The following is a 22,274-nucleotide window of genomic DNA, read 5'->3' as shown; positions in this document are numbered from 1 at the left end:
CAAAGTGTTGGCCAATGCCTGTCTGAATTTCGAAGAGTTGTACACCGTCCTTACGTAAAATTGTTAATTCTCTGGACACTCATGAACCATCTGCCTTAACACCAGGCCATTTTCTCATTGGTCGAGAGTTGATAGCCATACCCGTCACGTTTTATACCTCTGATCCCGACTAGAAGGTCATATCTAAATTATATCAACATATGTTATTATGTTATACTAAATTTTTATAACAAAATGTGTTAGAAACATGGTGCAGGATGTTGTTCTTCTATCAATTCAATTCTATTCTATCAAAAATTGCACTACTGGAAACAGAAAACTATCAAATCTTGTTACAATTTTATCAAAAAAATAACATGTTTTGTTAGAAATTTATAACAGAATAGATACAAAATATATTCTTTTTGTGCAGTTGGATTTTTTTTACAGATAATAATTGTAATAAGTCTGCAGATTGTTGTCAACAATCAGATATTTTTGTTTTTGTCTAAACAAGAATATTTTTCAAGAACATGAAACTAACAACACTACAAATTAGGAAACCTTTTCAAATGAGATCACTATAGCGTTGTGATATATATGGCTGATAGACTTTGCTACATCTATTTTAATTGCCTACTGTTGGGCAATTCGGTGTTGAGCATTTTTTTATCATATTATGATAAAATCCTGTTACAACATTTGAAAGATAATGGCTACTAAGAACAAAATTGTATCAAAACAAGTTATAAATATCACAATATGTTAAAACTGTGTTCAGTTTCTGTTATGCTCTTCTAGTCGGGGTACCACTACCATTCTTCACTGCTGCTGCTCCAACTACCGCTTGATAAAGTCCATCATTGGTTGCTCATCTGAGCCCTACCCAGGCAAATAGTGTAGTATCCTTGTCCCGATCCATTTTTTACCCTTCTTACATCCTAAGAAGGGTATAAAGATCGCTTGAAGAACTGACTTTTTATCCGAGGCTCGGAGACCCAAGTCGTATATACCAGTCAACTCAGCTCGACGAACTGAGCACATGTATGTATGTGTGTGTGTGTGCGTGTGTGCGTGTGTGCGTATGCGTGTGCGTTACAAAAATGTCACATCAAGATCTCAGCTGTCCGTGGACCGCCGTCCGTGGATTTGCACGATTTTAACACTAAACGAAAGCTATGACTTTGTCATTGTACGAGTTTAATTTTTTTTGCAATCGGACATTTGGTTCCAGAAATATGTGAGAAATACGAACATGAAGTGTATTTTCAGAAAACTAACAAAATAATGTCACATGAATATCTCAGCCGTCTGTAAACCAATTTGCATGATTTTATCTTTAAACGAAAGCTATGACTTTGCCATTGAACCCATTGTATTTTGTTTTTGCAATTAGACATTGGGTTCCGGAGATATCTCTGAAATACGAACATAAAGCATTAGATGTATCAACTTCACACATTGGTAAAATATGTCCCATCAAGTTCTCATCAAGTTAAACGAAAGCTATGTTTTTGTCATTGGACCCATTAATTTTTTTTCTGCAATCGGAAATTCGGTTTCAGAGATATCTGTGAAATACGAATATGAGACATCCCGACCAGTTAGTCATAACAAAATTTTATCACAATTATATCAATATGTGTTACAAATAACAGAACTTGTAATAATTTTGTTATAAATTCCCTGTCAAAGTTGGAGGAAAGAAAATTTCATGGTCGTCATAACATGATTATAACATAATGTGTTAGGTTTTTTTTCCGAAAAAAGAATTGCCTACATTTTTGGCAGATAGGAATTGGAAAAAAACGAAGGTACCACCTTCAGTATAACTTGAACCTACATTCAAAGTTGAAGCAGCAGGACAAAGTTAATTGCCTACATTATGGATATTCTTTTTCAATAACATAATTTGTTATAGTATAAGATATTTTCACCGCTTTTTATGTAACACATCGAGTTATATTTTTGTTCGAATCATAACATATTTAGTAATATTTTTGTTAAAACTAGAAGAGATTTTGTTACAATTTTTGTTATTTTAACTACTAATGGTACATGTTTTATAACAACCGCTGTTATGAAAAACGGCTGTAACAGAATAACAAGTTCTGATATAAATCTGTTACTATCTACTGGTCGGGATATTTTCAGACTACTAATGAAGAATTGTCACACCAATATCTCAGCCGTCTATGACCCGATTTGAACTCTTTTGGGCTTAAACAGAAGCTGTAATATTGCCATTTAAGGCGGCAAATCAAATCTACAGTCTTTTTGTATTTTTTTAAAATTGTTAAATTTCCAGAAATATCCCTTATTATTTTGAAATCGATAAAAGCATGATAATATCAGTTATTTTATATTCAATTTAAGGTCATATACATAGAAATTGTAATATGCACTGAGCACACACAACCATTCAAAAGTGTAAGAAGGGTTGCGTTCACTGTAGGTGGATTAAGTCGGGTTTTTTTTTTAATTTCAGTCCAACGGTTCGAAAGCAGATGGTTCCATACTAAAAATATGTTCTCGGTTACTCTGCTTTCCTGCGCGGCTACAATACAAAACCAAGCTGAAGATGGCTGGGTTGTAATTCCGGTTGCAGTCTAGTAAATTTTAAGATTAAAAATTTTCTAGACTTCCCAGGGCGTAAATGTATCATCGTGTTAGCTTCATGATAAACGAATGCAAAAATGTTAACTTTGCTTAGGAATCTCGGAAAAGTTCCAGTGAGGGATGTAATGCCTATAAGAAAAAGAAAAAGTTACTAGGATGGTCATTTCGAATTATTTTTCAAGGAACTTCTGTGCACACTTAACAGTTCTGAACTTTCGAACACAGTGAACGCAAAAAAAAACCTTAGCTATATCGAATGGACATTGCTGGACACCTTCTTGTTCATTGTGCATCTTGAAATCGAAAACATATGCTTATTCAACCAGATTGGGGATATTTTAAAAGATCTAATTGATCTTGTAGGTGAATACCTTGGCTGAACTCGAGAACATTTTTGAGTACCAACATCTCGTTTTCGGGAAATTCAGGTTCATATGATGCGCATTTACTTATTGAATCCAGTTTGGATTTGGCGATGATAGAGGCATTGCAGAACCCTTGGTTAATCTACTAGATATCGAGGGCTGGCATAATAAACAATTTTTTGCATATGGCTTGAACATCCAAACTTGGAAGCGTTATAACTTTTTTCGTGGAGGTTCCAGCAACGTACGTTCTTCAGCAAAGTTTTTCGACTTCTTTCGGGTCATGCATTAACGCAATGTGCCCCTTGGCTTACGATGAACTGAAACCTCTAGAAATAAAACCCAGCGGTAATGGTGCCTTTCTCGTTTCTTCCGAGTGAGTAATTTCTACACTCTTTTGGTATGAGCGCATAGTCTGATCCGGCCAATTTTCAATAGGAAATAATGGGACATGGTTCTCCGTTGCGAGCAAATCGGTTAAAGATAAGTGCCTGAAAAATGAGTGAGATTAGTTTGCGCACACACATACACACACAGCAATCAATCGAGCCCAAATTCTGCACTGTTGTTTGAGACCCAGAATGGTTTCAAAAACCATTGATTTGAAAAAAAAAAAAGACCTCAACGCCCCACTCTAGTATATACCGACGACGAGGACATTGCAAAAGCCTTGGTTGATCTAGGAGATAACGTGGGCTTAACTAGAGAACGTTTTGAAGTATCTTGAATATATCGTATTCCTGAAAATTGATCACTGCATCAGGGCACTGCACGGAAACATCTCTTTCTCTTTCGTTCCTCATAAATTTTGACGTTTACTGGCCTTGTTGTTTTCTAATTTCTTTGCAATGAGAAAGAGATGAAGCAGTCCGTGCAGTGCCCTATTATTCACCTTACCCACTAACAATAAGATTCCTTCCCGAGACATCTATGAAGGTAGTATGGGTTCCCTGCATCTTCACTAGTATATGTTAAACTAACTTTCCTTTCCTTCCTTCCGTGATTATAAGGACGTGGCAAGTAGGGGTTCTATTCCCGGAAACGATTTCCCGGGAAATCAATTTTCCCGGGATGAACACTTTAGTGTCCCGGATTTCCCGGGAAATTATTATGTTGAATTATAAATTAGGGTGGGTGTACCAATTGTCGCCATACATAAGAACAACTATTTTCAAAAAAATAAGTAAAAGGCATGTGGGTGGACTTTATATATCAATCGAAAGGTTTTACTTCCTACTCCTTAGAACAGCTGTGAAAACCACAATAAAATGTGTTATAATCATCAAAATTGATTAATCCATAATAGGAACGCATGCACCAGTTGTGGCACTATTCTTAATTTTGGTTCCTTATTTGGCAAATCCCATTGATTTCTTATGGGATTGGCCAAATAGGGACCACTAGTGCGACAACTGGTGCAAAGGACGTCAAAAAATAAGCAAAATCAATTTTTACAATTATGCTTTGCTTGTTTTGGAGGAGATCAAAGCTTTTATCGTATCATATGAATATGCTTTATCGATATGAACTTGGTTTGCGGTGATTTGATTGGCCATTTGGCATATAAAGCACTAGTGCGACAACTGGTGCTATAGCCACAACTGGTACATCTAGCCTATTTACCAATTTTTGGAGACGACTTTGATCTATGGTTAAAGTATTTGGAAATCCTTTTCTTATTTTGAAGGACGGAATTTGATGAGGGACGGAATTTGATGAGGACGGAAGGAATTTGATGAGGGAGTATCAATGATATTTTTGATTAACACTGTTCCCATAATGAAATTTCTATTTTATAGCATATTTCGCTTTAAAAGTTGATTGCTCCCCATATTATAAAAAAAAAAAAGTTTTTGTCTGTAGATGCTACAGTATTGTACTGTTCAACCCTAATGCATGTTGAAGGGAGACGAAGCAAAGCATAAGTTTCCATCGTTTGTTTATTTATTTAGTATCACCGGGCATTACGAAGTCGAAATAAAAATCTAGTATTTGTTAAAATGTCTTAATAGCAAGAACAAAGTTATTTAATTGTGCAGACCGACAAATTTTCTCCAGATCGCAGAGATTTACGCAAGGCAGTGGCGGCTTTGGTAGGTTTATTGTCAGAGGTATATTTTTAAAACTTTCAATACTTTTTGATTCAAACCCCGATAAGTGTTCCAAATAGACTCATGTTCCGAGCACTCGTTTTTGTTTTGATATATGTCCTTCTTTGTCTAAATTATAATGAACTATTGAGAATTTACTGTCTGGATATATCAGAGTACAAAAGTTAACATATTTTAGGTCTTTACTATAAGGTCATTACAACAGAGTAATAACAAAAACTCGCCAAACATATGCAATGTTATGCGTTTCTGGTGCTGCTCAGATTTCACACAAAGCTTCACAGAAACAATCATTTAATATTGATTGTTAAGATTTGTAAGGTACGACCATAAAACGCTCGTCTGAAACTATTTTTTCGGCATTTGAAAAAACGAGCAATGGGTAATGTTTTCAACATAACCGCGAGTAGACGTAGGACTTGTATAAACGTAACGTATTTACATTTAACATTTAACTTTTGGATCTATGGAGTTTGATTATAGGTATTGATATTGGAAACGACTACTCCCATGCAATGTAGAATTATTAGCAATTTGTTTATTCAGAACTTCTGGAAATAAAACTAATAAATAAATACATAATTAGAATTGCTTTGTTTCTAACTATTAAGCCCTTATTTACTCAAGCAAATGTAGGGCATTTATAGATATATATGATAGTATTTGAAGTTTAAAAATAATATTAATGAAAAAAGGAATACAGCACCAATTTCGTTGCTTCTGTTTGCTTACTGCTGAAAAAAATCACAATAATAAGAAACAATTCAAGGAGCAGTAACCCTACTAAAATAGAGGAGGTACTGCTAATACGTCAACGAAAAATTATTCGATGTTTTGATCCCAAACTCCGAGTCTACGTCAATTTTAATAATACAATTTCTCAGGAAATGGAAAATAAAGAATAATATAAAGTTTATTTGAATATTCTTTTGGAAATTATTTTTTGCGAACTCTTTTAAAACATGTAATAAAGCGAAATTTTCTAATTTAAAAAGGATATTAACACTATTGATGTTTGTGCATCATTTGATTGGCAATGCCTTCTGCGAATGAATGAAAATAATTATTTTCAATTAAATTTCTATATTCACTAGCGTAGTTGATTTTTTTTGCTAAGGAATCAGAACTGTTATAGTGTAACCCTGTTTTAATGTACTTGTAGTTTAGTACCAACCACAACTTGACATATGGTCAGTCATATGCCATGACTCGTTCCCATCCCGGAATGATGTGGATTATTAACCAATCACTTTCCCTGGATGAGCAGACTAAATCTCTCTGGGCTAATTTTATTAATTATGGGCTAAAATTTTTTTTTTTTTTTTTTTTTTTTTGAAGGTTTACTGGCGGGACTCTGAATAGAGTAGAAACCTCTGCACCAGGCCTTTGATGATACCGTTGCATAATTCCGTTCGAAGCAGTTTGCCAGCCGTACACGGAACATGTCGTCCAAGAAGACGCTGTTGCAACTGAATCAGAGGGAATTACGTTCATAGATAGTCAGAGAGGTCTCATGCTAACTAACATCGTAATCTTTTTAAGTCATTTTTGTCGTTTTCTTGTCAGAGTCACATTATTTAGCCAGTTTTTATGCTATTTAGACGTCTATTGTCATTGTACGCGTTCAAAATCAACCGAAGCAGTTTATCCGACTCACATGGAACATGCTGCCCAATGCTTCATCGTAGAAACTAAGACGGAAGTTTTTTTTATCAAATATAAGAAAGTGTTCAATTCCCGATTTATAAAAAATGACAAGCTAATAACTTTTGAAGCAGTTTTCCAGCCGTACAAGGATCATGTCGTCCATTAAGACACTGTTGAACTGGCTCAAAAGACATTATATTTACAACTTTAATAGATATTCTCTCCCATTATCTCATTCTTAATTATATAGATTGATGTGTACGATGTCATTTTTGTCTTTATTGTCAGAAGGTATGGGTTCCTCGAATTGCATTGTTTACCTAAGTTATTGGTTCTTCATGGTTTTTGTTCTGTGTCAATACTATCAAACACAATGTAAGTTGTCTTGTAAAAAGTGGAAACTGATCGTGCATTTGGTCTATTTTATTGTTATTCCTTTGTCAAGGTAGTCTAAGACTATTATTATTCGTTTCTAAACTGTCAATATCTATAAAGTACTAATGATCAGCTATGAGTCAGCTATAGGATTCACTTTTCGGTGGCAAAGTAAAGCTTCATCACGCCTATTCCCTACTATTAGTAAAAATTATCGAGAATGAAGCCGTCATAAGATTGTTCATATACCATCATTATAATGTGTGGTATTTTTTATTATGGCTCTTCGAAGTGAGACATAACAAAATAAGACTGGCACCACGTTCCTAGTTTTAAAAAAACTTCTACTCAGTGAATCCAGTAGTCATTTCCCTACGAATGTCTTGAATACATTGTGTATCAATAAATGCCTAGCTAGCTAAGTATAAGCGTGGCTACGACTCATCGTCACAGGGAACGCATCAGAAAAGTATTGCCGAAAAGAAGAGAACTCACATCATTATCACTGATGAAAAAGGCCTCTGCCTGACTGCACTACCATTCAAGGCTCTAAGACACGATGTCCGTTGGATTACATGCATATGCCGTAAATTGGTGCGTCAATGCCAGATATGTAACGCGGCACCGAACAAAAATAGTCAACATGTGATACCACCACGACAGGATATGTCTTTGGTTGCCATATCAGTGCTAATGGCGTAAGCCGACCCACCGCGGCAAGGTAACATATCCGAGGGGAAGGTTTAATTATGGGCTAATATTATTAATTTAATATTCTTCATCCACCACCGATGCCCTCGCAGCCTCTAGCCGTGAACTCCGAGCGATGCGATGGGCGATTGCATCGATCGCAACTGATATCACTGCATCCGAGCATCATCAAGCACAGAATGACAAAAAAGTGCGCCCACTTCTTTCATGCATATTCGCAGACCCACCGTCAGTTCTACCGTTGGTGACTGCATGCTGTCGCTGTGTAGGTAAACAGCGAACGAACGAACGAAACCAAACAAAAAAGGCGCGAGCAAAAAGCACGTCAGTACGTGCTGCTGTCACAAATTGTAATGACTCACACACGGCAGACACTGCTTCTTTTATACACAAAGAAAATCTCGCTTAACTTTTCAAAAGGACCTAAGTAACATTTTTTTCACGAATTAATTTGAATACTGCAATCAATAGCTTTCATGTTGTTCTGTTGATTGCGCTATTCTAATTAATTCATAAAAAAAATGTTACTTAGGTCCTTTTGAAAAGTTAAGCGAGAAATCTTCCGGTAGACCCGAAGGCCCGTGACATACCGCATTCTGATGTCCGTGTTAGGAATGCACGGGATTGGTTACATATGAAATTTTTACTGGATTTGACAAGAATTGAAATTTTCAATAGCTTATCGTTAACAATCTTAAGTTTCAATGAAATAGGAAAATCAATGCTTACATACTTCAAATTCAAAGGCGAAATGTGCTCAAGTGTTCGTATCATGGTTCGTATTATAAATCAAATTTGACCAGAATTTTGTTTGCATTAAGAAGATATACGGACGAGTACCAGAATGGTTGATTTTAGAAAACTTCCGGCAATAACAGAACAAATCCTGTCAAAGTTGTCTTCTCCTCTATATCAAGGAAGAATCAAGGAATCATCTGGACACAGCAGATCTTACTCTCTAACGAGAGCAGATGCTGAAACTTTGCCATCTGATGCTCATGATATAGCGAACGTTTTGCAGACAAAGGTAACGCTTATCAAACTAAACAGAGAAAATTTTTCAGACTTTTCAACAACATCATTTTTGCATCATTGCAGCAAGTATCAATTTCTTGAGGTCAAGAGTATATTTTTATTCTAAGTTATTATTTCACGATACGATTGCGCATAATTGTTTTATTTTCCGGGATCCCGGGAAATCCCGGAAGTTAACATTTTATTTCCCGTTTCCCGGGAAGTTGATTCCCGGGAAAATGGAACCCCTAGTGGCAAGGTATACAAATACAACTGCTACTGTATAGGAAAGGGTACTAATCCCAAGTACCAATTTGCGACAATCTACAGTAGATTGCTCAATTGAGCATTGTATAGCCACCCACGATTTGTACAATCACATATGCTATGCTATGCTAACTAAACATGATTGAGTATTCAAAATTATCAAACAAAGCGATGCAGGATTTAAGTATTTCAGATTTATTTGCATGCTCTCAGAAGCAAAATCTTCCTAAAGCTTCGGATATCTAGGTCTTCAGTGTATAATCACACTTGACCTCCGATATTTTTCTTGTAAAGTCCACACCCTGATTAACATATTTTTTGAAAAAATAAGGACCTAGCTCTTTTCTGTTATTTTAAACAGCCAATATAAAATGCTGGGCATGAATGAGTCATATGACCCATTCGTCCCGAAAAGGTTCAAGAAATTTATTTTCGGATCTTTTGGGGTCAACTTATGGTCTTGGGAAGAACCAATTTATTTTTAATAATGCGCATTTTTTTAATAGAGAATTACCAAAGGTCGTACAGACTGGACACATTACACCTTGCATTAGCCAACGGACGGGACATTTACTCAATAACCAGTGGACTAGCGGAAAATTCTCCGCTTTACGAAAAGTTTTCTTCGGGAATCGAACCCACACCCCACAGCACGCAAATACGCCCAGACGACTGATGCCCCTAACCACACACCACAGCCCACAATAACCGTCCCATACGCAATGCAGCGGAACGGCGGCCGCAGTATTTAACAGATAGCCCATATATTCATGCCGTTGAATGACAAAAGCAAAATCAGAATCATTAAAGAAATTTACACTTGACTATTACTAGCGCCATCCATGCAAATAAATTTACGAATATTAGAATATTGAGGCAAATTTCACGCGGCTGCCATTAACGACATCCATGTGAATAAATATTTGCGGCGTCTTCATCCGACGCGCGCTCGTGATTCTACCTCGGACGGCAATTTTTTGATTTGCATTTGGAATAAAATTCGTCTCGCCTCAACAATCCCTTGCATATAATGGCGGTTCTGAAAAGAACCTATTGATCGTAGCGAAACAGGCAACCGAAAGTCCGAACTTAACTTTTTTTGACATTCGGGGACTTGTGCCGTTGTAAAAAGTACAACACCTTCGAAAAAAGCACGCTTCTCGTTCACTACAGAACCGGGACTGCGTGAACGGTCCAGGACCAATCGAGTCCCGGAAGGTTAAACTCAAATTTCATTATTTTATTACTCTGTTTTACAGTTTTGTACATAGTGAGTGGTTGAACTTTGATTCTCGCTTTTCTTCTCTTTTAGTTTACAATGATTTGTTTAATAATATTTCGGTTTTACATTTCGTCCTTTACAAGGAATGAGCTCAGTTTAAAAAAATTGATATCCTAAATAGCTAATTCCATTAATATTTACACCATCAATTTGATAACCTACCCGAGTAGCACAATTTAGAACAATTTAGTTGCACTAACTCATATGTTACTGGATTTGGTCGTACATATGTTAAAGTTACTCGTTTGTGACAAGTTTGCTGCTTGGATAGTTTAGGAATATATCCCAAATGTTCTGCTGGTCGGATGTCTGGCAACGCACAACCCTAAGCCTTTCCTTGCACTCACCAGAGCGCTCATGTAATATTTTGATCCCGGAGGACCTCTCAAGATCGTGTCTTGGGAGGAGTGTTGAGGATCATTCTCAGCTCTCCCATTCTGGCATACCGGATTCGATCACGGAGAGGATGGTTTGCTTGTAGGCAGCAAACTTATTTTGCAGGGACACTGACTACCGAAGGGTACAGTAGTTTCAATAAACCGTTTCATTTCGTCACCGTCTTGTCAACCTGTTGCCGGAAAATAAGCTAGTCGGCCTCATTGGCCCATTCCACAGTCGTGCCATTGAGGATGAATCCACAGTCTTCAGGCGGAACAAGTTTGGAGCCGTGTTGATACAGATCTTCCAGTTGGTGAGCTACTCTGTCAAGGTATCCAGCCTTCGTTGGAGTCTTGACACTAGCGCTCTGATCACTGATGAAGGTGTCATCTCCGAACAGAGACAGAGTGCCACCTTCTGGAGGCTCTGGCATATCGGAGGTGAACAGATTGAAAAGCAGGGGCCCGAGGATACTGCCCTGGGGGACGCCTGCGACGATATTGTGCGCATTGGAACTCGCTCCGCTGATTGAGACCCGGAATGTCCTTGCCGACAGGTAATTGTTGATGATTTCCACCAAGTAGCTGGCAAAATTGACCGACCGCGTCGGAAACCAAACTGTTCCTCGAACAAGATGTTGAGATTTTCGGCAGACTCGAGTAACCGGTGATGAATAGCTTGGATAATCCTGAGAGAAGGCTGATGGGACGATAACTTTTGGGGGAGGAAGGATCCTTCCCAGGCTTCCGGATGGGGATGACTTTCGCTGACTTCCAGGACGATGGAAAGTAGCTGAGCCGGAGACACTGATTAAAGATCAGCGAAAGGTGCTCGAAGAACGGAGCACTCATATGTTTGAGTTCGAGATTCAGAATGCTGTCGAAGCCTGGGCCTTTATGTTTTTCGATAATTTAATATAGCCAATTCGTCAGCTGTGATCTCCAACTCTTCCGAGAAGTCGTTGGGAGTCTTATGAAGGATGTGTGCATACTCGTTAACGGCTGCTTCGTGTGGACTGATGATGTCCTGTGCAAGATTGTGTGAGCTGACGAAGTGACGACCTATTTCAGCGACCTTCTCTGCAGGAATCTTAGAGCCATTATTGCCTACTAGTATCAAAGGTGGAATGGGCTGAGGCTTGGATTTTAGTATTTTGGTCATTTTCCAGAACGGCTTTGACTAGTCTGGGAGATTGCGGATCTTATTCAAGAAATCGTTATTTTTTGGGTCCCCCATTCTGGCGTTGATAATTTTTGTGATTCAATTGCAGCGTGCCCTAAGCTCAAGAAGTCTAGTACACTGAAACTGCCTGCGAGTGATATTCCGCAATCGAACCAAATCTTTGGTGAGTGTATCGATGGTTAGGGTGTTGCCTACCTGCCGAGGCGTCGGTACATATTGATCACGGGCCACCGAGATCACCTCCTCGATGGAACGCAGCTGACGATCAATAGCTTCAGACGTTACCGGCCGCGCCTCGTAGTCGACATTGGCGTCCACGCACCTTTGGAACTGACCCCAGTCGACTCGATGGTAGATACGCCTGGACCGCTGATGCCGATCAACCGAGGAGCCCACTTCCGCCACCACCAGATAGTAATCCGAGCTAAGCTCCTGGTACACGACCGGCTGGGAGATGTGATCGTTTATGTTGGTGATGTACAAGTCGATTGTCGAATGGACGCCGGACCAACTCAGCCGAGTGGGGGAATCCGGGCTCAGGATCGTGTAGTGACCTTCCGCCATATTGTTGCTCTAGATGGTACCGTTTTGATTGCCACGACTGTTGCCTTAGGGATCGTCCACAAATTACGTAACGCTTAGAGGGAGAAGGGGGGGGGGGTTGAGCGAAGTGTGACGGTCCATACAAAATTTTGAAATGTTTCATACAAAAAGTGTGACATAGGGGGGGGGGGACTTTGTCTCCGCGTAAGCTTGACGATGTTCCTCCGAAGGGCGGCCGATAATCCATCGTTGGCTTTGGCTTGAGTTAGGAAGCTCACCTCCGTTTTTAGATGCGTTTCAGTGATGAACACCACGTCAATTTTCTTCTCTTCAAGTAAATCCTTTCTCTCTGTGGCTTTGCTATTGAGACCTGCTCGAAACGAGTTTTACATCCGCGCAGCCGAGTGGTGACATTTTCGTTCCCCGGCTGCCGACGGATTCCAGGAGGAGGGAGCAGAGGCCATTCGCTGGAGGATAGAGCCGGTGGTGCAAGAGCTTGAAGCAACGCAGCTGCTACTGCCAGTCGCTTGTGGGGTTGCAACTGTGAAAGGTTTGGAATCTCTCGTCAGATAGTTTGCCTCGGTTCAGGAACACGATTATTCTTCGGCAGAGTCCTGATGGAAGCCTTCTACCGGATTTCCAAGAACTCCGCTCGCTTTGGTCAGCCCTTTGTGGTGGCCCGATATTTGTCGCCACAATTGGCACATTTATGATCGGCCATCTCCATCTTGTCGCACTCGTCGGTCGGATGGGGTTCGCCACACTTGTTGCAGCGCGGCTACATACGACATGGTGCCGTGTCCGAAGTTGAAGCAATTGGTGCACTGCTTGACGTCGCAATGCACGGGCCGATATCGCTCCCAGTCAACTACGGTGTAATTCATAACGCCGATCAGCTTCAGGTCCTTCCAGGTTGTAGGGCTGTGATCCAGATGAATCAGGTAAAGCTGGTCGCAATAGCTCCTCGCTTTGTCGTAACGAGCGATCTTGTGTATGGCCACTAGCTTCAGGCCGCAACTTTCTAGCTCAATTAGGAGCTCTTCTTCCTTCATGTTGTGGAGTCCTCGCAGCAAAGCCTTGGGCGGCTTCGTGCCGGGGTGATCATGAGTGTAGTACTCGTACTAGTGGACCTCGAGAAACTCAAAGACTGATTGATGACGGCATCACTTTCACGCCCTCGCTGCAGAGCCGAAAAGTACATTTCAGCCCCTTCGCAATCAGTTGGCGAAATTTCGGACGCAAATCCGGCGGATCACCCTTAACGAACACAGGCGAGCACTTCTTCTTGTTGGACCTGTGGCAGTTGCGGATGCTGCTTCTTACGCTTCTTCGGCGGATTGAAAGCGTCGTCAAGTTCGAACGACAAAAACACGTTGCTTGCCAGAATATTCTTCGAGCGGTTTCCCGCGCTTTCATCTGTGCTGCGCTTTGACACATTGGCAGCGACTGAATCGGCCACCGAGTCTCCCACGCCAACGCGACGAAGCGAAAAAGGTAAACACAGCGAACGAACGAGAAAAAAACACTTGAAAAAAATGCACGTGCAAAAAGCACGTCCGTACACGCTGTTGTCACAAACTGGAATCTGACTCGCACGCAGCAGGCACGCTTCTTTTATACGGCACTGCACGGACGAATCTCTTTCTCTTTCGTTCTTCATGAAATTTGACGTTTACTGACCTTGTTGTTTTCTAATTTCTAATTTCTATTTAGTGATGAACTCTTAAATTTACTGAAAAATTACTCTAATAAAGATTTAAAAAAATCTAATTTCTTTACAGCAAGAAAGAGACAAAGCAGTCCGTGCAGTGCTCTATACACGAAGAAAATTTTGCGGTAGACCAAAAGCCCGAAACTTAAATCGATATGATGTTTGTGATAAAAATCTAGGATAGGATGTGACAATTGAATTGCGACTGCCTTGTTGTTTTCTCAGTCGATTGCTTCGACGAGGTGGTAGCTAGTGCTTCCGAATAATTTTTATGCAAAATCCGCCAAACAAAATGTAACAAATTCATGTTTTCTCGTTCATTCCTTCCATTATTCATAATAAAAGATGCTATGTACTATCAGAAAAAAGTTCTAACATGGAATTAGATGAGTTTTATAATGAAATGGGTAAAAAGTTGATAAATAATTCTTAAAATCAAGTGTTTTAAATTAGCATAACACTACACAGAAAAAATAAAGAACCTAAAAAAAGTTTAAAGAACTCAACTTTGAGTACGAAGTTCAAATTTTTAACTCAAAAGTAAGTAGTTTTCTCACTCCCTCTCATGAATGATATTATAAACAAAGAGAGCTGCATCGACCCAACGTGTGCTGTTCCGTGGAAGAAGCCAAATTTGAGTTGTTTTCACCATAGTCTCGAGTGAGTGAAAATAACATAAATTTGAGTTGGTGAAACTTCATAGTGGGTGAAAATTCAACACGGGAGTAAAGGCAAAGTACTCACCGGATTTTTTCGCATTTTACTTATTTTTGGCTTCTTCCACGCAAGGGCGGATTTGAGTGAAAGGAACCATAACGTGAGTTGTTTTGCGGTTCCGTGTAGAGAATCATGCATATATCATTTGTAGTATAGTATAAATTAATTTTACCCAAAGAATCAAAAATCAAACTTTTGAATTTTTTCATAAATTTCAATTTATTTACCCAGCAACACGCCCAGGCTAACAACGAGCTGCCCTTTTGAAAATGTTATACCGCCGATCGAAGTAATAGATTGTCATTTTCACCAAGTCAGCAACCGGCACGATAATGACAGAAAATCGGTACGATTTTTACTGACTAATTGGCACATCCTATCCTAGATAAAATGAACGGGATTGTTTGGATCTGAAATTTTTACTGGGTACGACAATAATTGAAATTTCCAATAATTCATCTTAAATAATCTTTTGTTCAATGAAATTGATAAATTGATGGAGAGTTATCGAGTCGATTGATATACAAACTTCCAAAATCCATTAAACATGAGTGGGCTATTAAAATTCAAATTCTACACACTTAATTCTATTTACCGAGCTCGGTTATCAAATTACCGATTTCTCAACAGCTGAGCTCTCGGCAGTTACCTCAGTAAAAAGTTTGAAGACTTACCGAGGTCCCGGTTCTGCATGCCCGGTGGTGAAATGTCAATTATAACCGAGTTGTTCTGTACAAAATAACTGAGCGCTCGGTAAAAAAAATACTGAGGGATTCTGCAAAAAGTAATGCGGTAATATTAGTAATAAAAGGAATGTAAATAAGTAAATAATAAAAAACTATGTTGAGAATTTTTTATTTTATTTATTATTTAATACATCCATTGAATACACAATATTCATTCAATTACAATTTATTGTTTTGAACGGTTCAATCCAGCAATCGGAGCAGCGTCTGCAAAAACTGTCGGTACGATGGTCATTGCGGGTCATTGTCTGGAACTTTATGAATATAAGTTAATATCAAACCAATTTTGCAAACTGGTAAAAGGGTAAAAGTTTCCTAATGGGTCTTACAGGCAAAACATTTTTGAACTTGCCTGAAACCGGAACCAAATTCGTACCAGTAGCAGTGCGTTAACTGAATACAAAACACATGTATGCAAAACGGGCTGCGGAACTTTTTGCAAAAAAATATGGCGTCATGTCAAGCGGCACGTGGTTCGGAACTGAGTGCTCGGTATCTACTATACCGGGTATTCAGCAAAGCGCGTTGATTTTTACTGAGTTATCGGTTTATTTTTTGACAAGTACAGAATATTTTCTTACAACTGAGTTGATCGGTAATAAATATTACCGAAACTCAGTATTTAATTTTAAATTACTGAGAGATCGGCAAGAATTATTGCAAAACTCAGTAAATTCACCAAAATCAACTGAGCACTCAGTAAAAATCTTGTTTTATCGTATAAAATCGGTAAAAAATATTATAGAGCTTAAATTCCTCGATTTAAGTGTGACATGATTTCGAGACGATCCCCAATTTTATTCTGTTTTGACAACCAGTACCTTTGGGACTTTCAATCAAATGATGAGGTATCAATATCAAAACATAATTACTAGTGTCAAAATAAAAGAAGAAAATATGAAGTATCATACGAAAACAAAAACCATTCGATTTTGGCAATATAAACGTTCCGAATAGAATGGGGTCTGTATTTATTTTATCGAAGTTTCGGTGTACATATATTATAAGGATTTCTAAAATCCGGTGACAGTCTCCCGAAAAAAAAAACACGTCGTCACTTTGTAAAATGGTGATTAACATTTCTGTATAACAAACAGTTAATGACAACAACGACAATTTCAGGGAGCTGATTGCAAGATTGCCGAAGAGATGAAATCCACCAACCAAACATTAGCAAGCACGTTCGTCAACGCTAAAATTGAGTGGGTTTTCAATGTACAGTCCAGTGCGAATAGTTTTTTATTCTTAAGAAGGCCATCCAATTGGTGGGCTGTGCATATCTGTTGTTTCTTGACCCAGAAGCTATAAGTGTACAATCATTCAAGCTGAGCTAAATGAAATTCGTTAGAATTTTCTCGGAAAATTCGTTAAAATTTTCCCAGGAAATTCGTATATATTTCGTTAAGAAATTCGTTTCAATTTCCTGAGGAAACTTGTTTTATTTCATCGGGAAATTCGTTGGAATTTGCTCAAGAAGTTCGTTGAAATTTCCTTGGAAAATCGAGAACCTTATTCAAACGAAGATTGTTTTCGTTCATAAACATGGAAACAGTAACAGTATGATTTGACAGAGACAAGTTTTCCTCATCGAGCAAACCTCCTCAGTGGTAAGAAAGCACAATTTTTCTCACGTTCGACAAAAACCCACTCAAAGCTAATTACAACTTTAATTACTTGCCCAAGCCCGCCCGAAGGCTTGCAACCGCTAATCAGTCTTAACGGTCAGCCAACTTTTCACGTGTGCAACTTTGTTGCTCTGTTTACATCGTGTTCCACGCTTCAATTTATGCCGCCCTGCCGCTACATCCTTCCAAGCGAATGTTGAGAAAACTCCGTCTATGCCACTGCACTGCCAGAAGGTGATATCTACGATGATGACGAACCTCATCACCGCCGAACCGCTGACCATCCGAGAAGGTGTGAGGTAAGCATGGAAAAGTGAATACATTTGAACGGAATTTGTACAATGCAATGTTGATACACCCCCTCGTGTCGTGGAGCACACTGCATTGATACTCGTCGCATCCATGGCTGGGCACAGACCGAGCGGAAAAGTATAACGTGTCTGGCAAGCGCGTTGGAAATGTTATTGAAGCATAACTGCAACCAGAGCGTGAGCAGTTTTGGTTCTGAGTTAGGAGAAACTTCTTATCTGTGAGTAGCACATCAAAACCTCAAATTAAAAAGATTTATTGTGATGGAGGGATTCAATTTGATATGGACAATTGAACATAAGATCGATGGCACGTATTCTTATGTTTAGTCGTCACGATTTGTAACGACTGTAACGTACAATGGAATGATGCGATACGCCTAGCACTTGAGCAGAGAGGGATCCTCCAATTATTTTTCCTATCATTTTGGGTGACTAATACATTAGAACATCTAATTGATATACACTCAATTATTACAAATAGTCGTTGTCTTATCACTAATTCAATCAGCAAATTATTCGCTAGAAGGAGCTGTCGGCTACCGATAGTCAAACCATTCGAACAACCAATCAAATCAGTTGTTATCTCAAACTTTGGGAACCCCTTGCTGCCTTCAAAATTGAATTTAAATACGTATTTCAATCTTCTTGTTAACGATTCTTGACAGCACCAAATTGTTTCACGCCTCTAAGATGTTATCAGCAACGGCGTGTACAATTACTTACCACTCCTCCGTCTCCTCTCTTATCATCGATAATAATTAATCACCGCCGGCTGGAGCGCCCCGAGCGATATCAGTGAAACGACAAATTTGTCGCTTTTCTTACACACTGTATTGAATCGGCGAGCTGATCATTTCACATTTTTGCCGCCACCTCCTGATAACGGCTACGCCTTTTTCCATTTGTGATGGCTTGGATCGAACAAGATGTTTTCGCTTGTTTCCTGGGCCAACATCATTCGAAGAACCCATTCGATAATTTGGTCTGACCTGTTCGAACAAGCAATACTTCGTCCGAATCTTTTTTTGTAGATAGTGTGTTTAGCATGGTTTTACTTTGTATCCGGGCATCTTACTGCACGGCTAAGGGAGACATTTAATTATCGAAATAGTAGTTGCATGCCATTTTTTGATTTTCTGTTTGAACACTTCCCACACTTTGGCATTGCACTCTCGAAAATTCTTTTTAGACAATAAATGTGTATAACAACTGAATCATTTGTTTGAGAACCACATGTGTTACATATGCAGTTTCTCAATCAAACCGGCACGATCCTCAATAACACAGTTCTTCTTGCGAACGTCCCACCACCCCAGAGGAAGTAGCTCCTGAATGCGGGTGTCCCACAACGCGAAAATGTGATCATTCCGATCCGCAATTAAACCATTAAGGTTTCCCCAAACACACGCGACGCGACAGTCGCGACGCGATTCTATCGCTTGGCGACAGCGATTCTGTCGCCGTTAGTATGGAAGCGTATATAGAACATTGCCTGTAGCGACCCTACGATAGAATCGCGGCGACTAGTTGTCGCCGTCGCGGCGATGTAATCGCTTAGGTCTGGGGGAGCCTTTATTCTTTTGAGCGTCCCACTAACACAGAGACAAAACCTCATGAATGCGAGCATTCCACCAGAATAATCTTCTTGGCGTTCCACCAAAGCAGTGGAAAATCACTTGAATGCGAGCACCCTACCACGCAGATTTGTGATCATTACGATCCTCAATAACACTGATCTTCTTGCGGGCGTCCCTCTAACACAGAGGAAAAAGCTCTTGAATATGGGCGTCCCATAACGCAGAATTGTGATCCAATCACAGCTACACCAAGTGTAAGCTAAATAAATGCAATACGGGTTGATTGATCGTTCTTTACAAAATACGTTTTGATATTCGGCAACAAAGAATTTCTCCAAGCGAGCCATAGGGATATCCATTCGAAACCAATTCGATCACACTGCATAGTTGATTGCTTCATTTAATGTATGGAAGTTTGGCCTAGATTTGGCCTTCCGAGAGGCCTTACAATTATTCATTTTTTGAATAATTCTAGTCCTGGACGCCTGACCACGATGTTCTTTGCCTAACAAAAAGCCATCACTGGCTTACAACTCAATTACAATTACCATCCATGCGCTAACCTGAATTCACCCGAAAAAACGATTTTTCTGAAACCAATTGTCGAAATGCTCAAAATCAACCATTTAGTCGAGTCGGGATGTTAATATACCGCCATTTGCAATAAAAATAGTTTACCATAATATCACTTAGTATAATGGCATTTGCTCATAACAAGACGCAAGAGTTTATGCATTTGAAGCGCGCATTTGCACGGAAAATGCAAAATGATCTTAATATTTCAACCATTTGGTAAAATGTCGTTTGGTATAATGCCTTGAGGCATGATTAGCGAATACATTTGTTTTACACCTGTCAGAGTCGTCATTTACCTCATATTCTTATTTAGCTAGTGATCGTAAATTCTATTTTAACATTGTCAGTGCAGTGTATTGAAAAGCAAATTCATATCATGGTTTAAGCAATGATCAAAAAGCCTTTGAATAGAAGACAGTCTAATGTCACAATTATCAAACTGATGAATAAATAAACTCACCGTAGCTGACGGGTGTCGCGCCGGCGCCGGATACATTTTTTCCTCTGATTTTATACGCCTCAAATTATTACACTTTACACAGCCGCTGTTGATAATTGGAATGGAATGGGTTTCCTCAGGCCGACACCTTCCACAAGATCCCCCTGTGTGTGATGCCTAATTGAATTTTCGGCTATTCTCCGCCGCTTGCACACCGGTGATGATGCTGCTGCTATTGTTGCCGTTGATCCACTTACTACTTCCGATCGCACGAGATTGACGTCGTCACTATGCAATCGTGATCGCCGTCCTGACTCTCTTCTCACGCCTTCATCTTCTTCGGTTGCCCACCCGACGAACCGGTTTCTCACTACTACTGGGGCCCAATGCTTACACGAAAATAAAACCGGAGCAAATCGAGAAATAATTTCTGCACCTACTCTTGGTGGTGGGAATATTTCTTCTTCTTTCTTCTCCAGGGCTACGCACTTTTATTACGATTAATTATCTTTTATTGCCGACCCGACCGAACACATTCGGCGTCACTGATGCCGTTTCGGACGAACGAAACAGAGAATTGAAAAAGAGCGCACAATCAATCAATTTACCAATCAGCGAGTGATTTTCTCCAGCACTGGTTTTTATTTTCTTCTTTCGCACTCGGATTGGTAACCGCTAAAATTTTATTGATTCACTTTTTTTGCCAGCTTTGGGCAAGGGGACTGGGGTAAATTTCCTATTTGCTTCAGCTTAACATATTTTGCTTATTACTAATTAGCGGTAGACTCCGGCACCACATCACCCGTTGCTGCCCAACTGGGTTACGTTACTGTTGAACTTCTTCATCGGAAAGGTGTTTTTTTTTCGGGGTAAATCGGATCAGGTTTAATACGGAACAATGATCGCACGCAGATTGTCGGCTCGCAGTTTCACTGTGGGAAAAAAAGATAAAATAATGCTAATCAATTTGGGTGGTCTGGTATTAACCTTTGTATTAAATGTATTTGATATAACAGATCCCTTGTACTTGCCACACAAGATACATACTCATGTAATGGCGGGCATAGAAAAGGTTTCAATTAATAACTGAGGAAATGCTAATAGAATACTAAATTGAAAAGCAGGCCATGTTCCAGTTGGAATGTAGAGCCATTGAAGAAGAAGAAGATGGTGGAAAACTGGAGCAAATACAGCAGAATAGTTCAAGGGGTTAACCACTAATTCAATAATCCGCTCCAATTCAGAATATACAAGCCAAATGCATCACCTTACCGTAGATCCAGCAGAAGTCTCTGCAGACATTCGTTCCACATGACCAGCTTACTGTAATCTACCGTATTTCATCAGCTAGAAACACACATGGCGTATATACACATATACCTAAATCATCCGTCAGGCACCTTTATTTTAAATTACGCTGAATGTTAACCCTTAAATGCGCAATGTTGTTTTAAAACAACAAACCGGAAATACGTTTAATATTAATGATTTTAATAGTTGTTTAAGTTAAAAAATATTTTCGACGATTTCTAAAAAAAATCGTCTTGTGCCTTCAAGGATTAAGCATAGCATTTTCGCCTTGAACACATCAAGTGCCTAATAATGTGCCTACTATCTTCTAGTGAACTCTCGCTTACTTGATGCTATAACTAGTAGCCTCATAGGTAGCGAAGTTTGGGGCAAGTGTGTCACCTTAAGCGAATTGTTCTGTAACTTTAAAAAACTCCTAATTCTGTCCAAATAAAAGAGACAAAATATACGAAAACAAGTTTGGAAACATGTTTCCAAAGCAAAACCTAGCTTATAACATTTACCAGCGATTTCTCCTTCTTTGTTTCATGGGCAGTTCTTTACCAATTTACCAGGCGAGCATTGTATGATTTTTATCAGTTTTCGGGACGGTGAAGCTAAATTATTAATACTTGTAAGATCGTGCAATTGTAATACGTATCGCTTCTGTCAAAAGAAGTGCGATCCTCCATAGTTTGCAGAAAAGATATTTTAGTTACAAGATAAAGATTGTCACTTCGGTTCCCTTTTTTCTGCCATCCGAAACATGTGTGTGGTAAACTAATCTAAATATTACTAAATAATTTAGA

The 22,274-nt window shown here is 39.2% G+C and overlaps 1 protein-coding gene across 7 annotated transcripts in view; it reads right to left on the bottom strand.

The window, feature by feature from the left end:
- Positions 1 to 22,274, bottom strand: part of LOC134224962 (protein groucho) — a 515,335-nt gene that overhangs the window by 478,524 nt on the left and 14,537 nt on the right. For all 7 annotated transcript variants that reach the window (XM_062704655.1, XM_062704657.1, XM_062704660.1 and 4 more), the window contains exon 2: positions 20,197 to 21,107. In XM_062704655.1, coding sequence (XP_062560639.1) covers positions 20,197 to 20,232 — 36 coding nt within the window. In that variant the 5' untranslated portion in view covers positions 20,233 to 21,107. The remainder of the gene's footprint in view (positions 1 to 20,196; positions 21,108 to 22,274) is intronic.

Source organism: Armigeres subalbatus, chromosome 3 (assembly GCF_024139115.2).
Source record: "Armigeres subalbatus isolate Guangzhou_Male chromosome 3, GZ_Asu_2, whole genome shotgun sequence".
In the NCBI taxonomy this organism is placed as follows: Eukaryota; Metazoa; Arthropoda; class Insecta; order Diptera; family Culicidae; genus Armigeres; species Armigeres subalbatus.
This window is presented reverse-complemented; position numbering and strand designations above follow the sequence as displayed.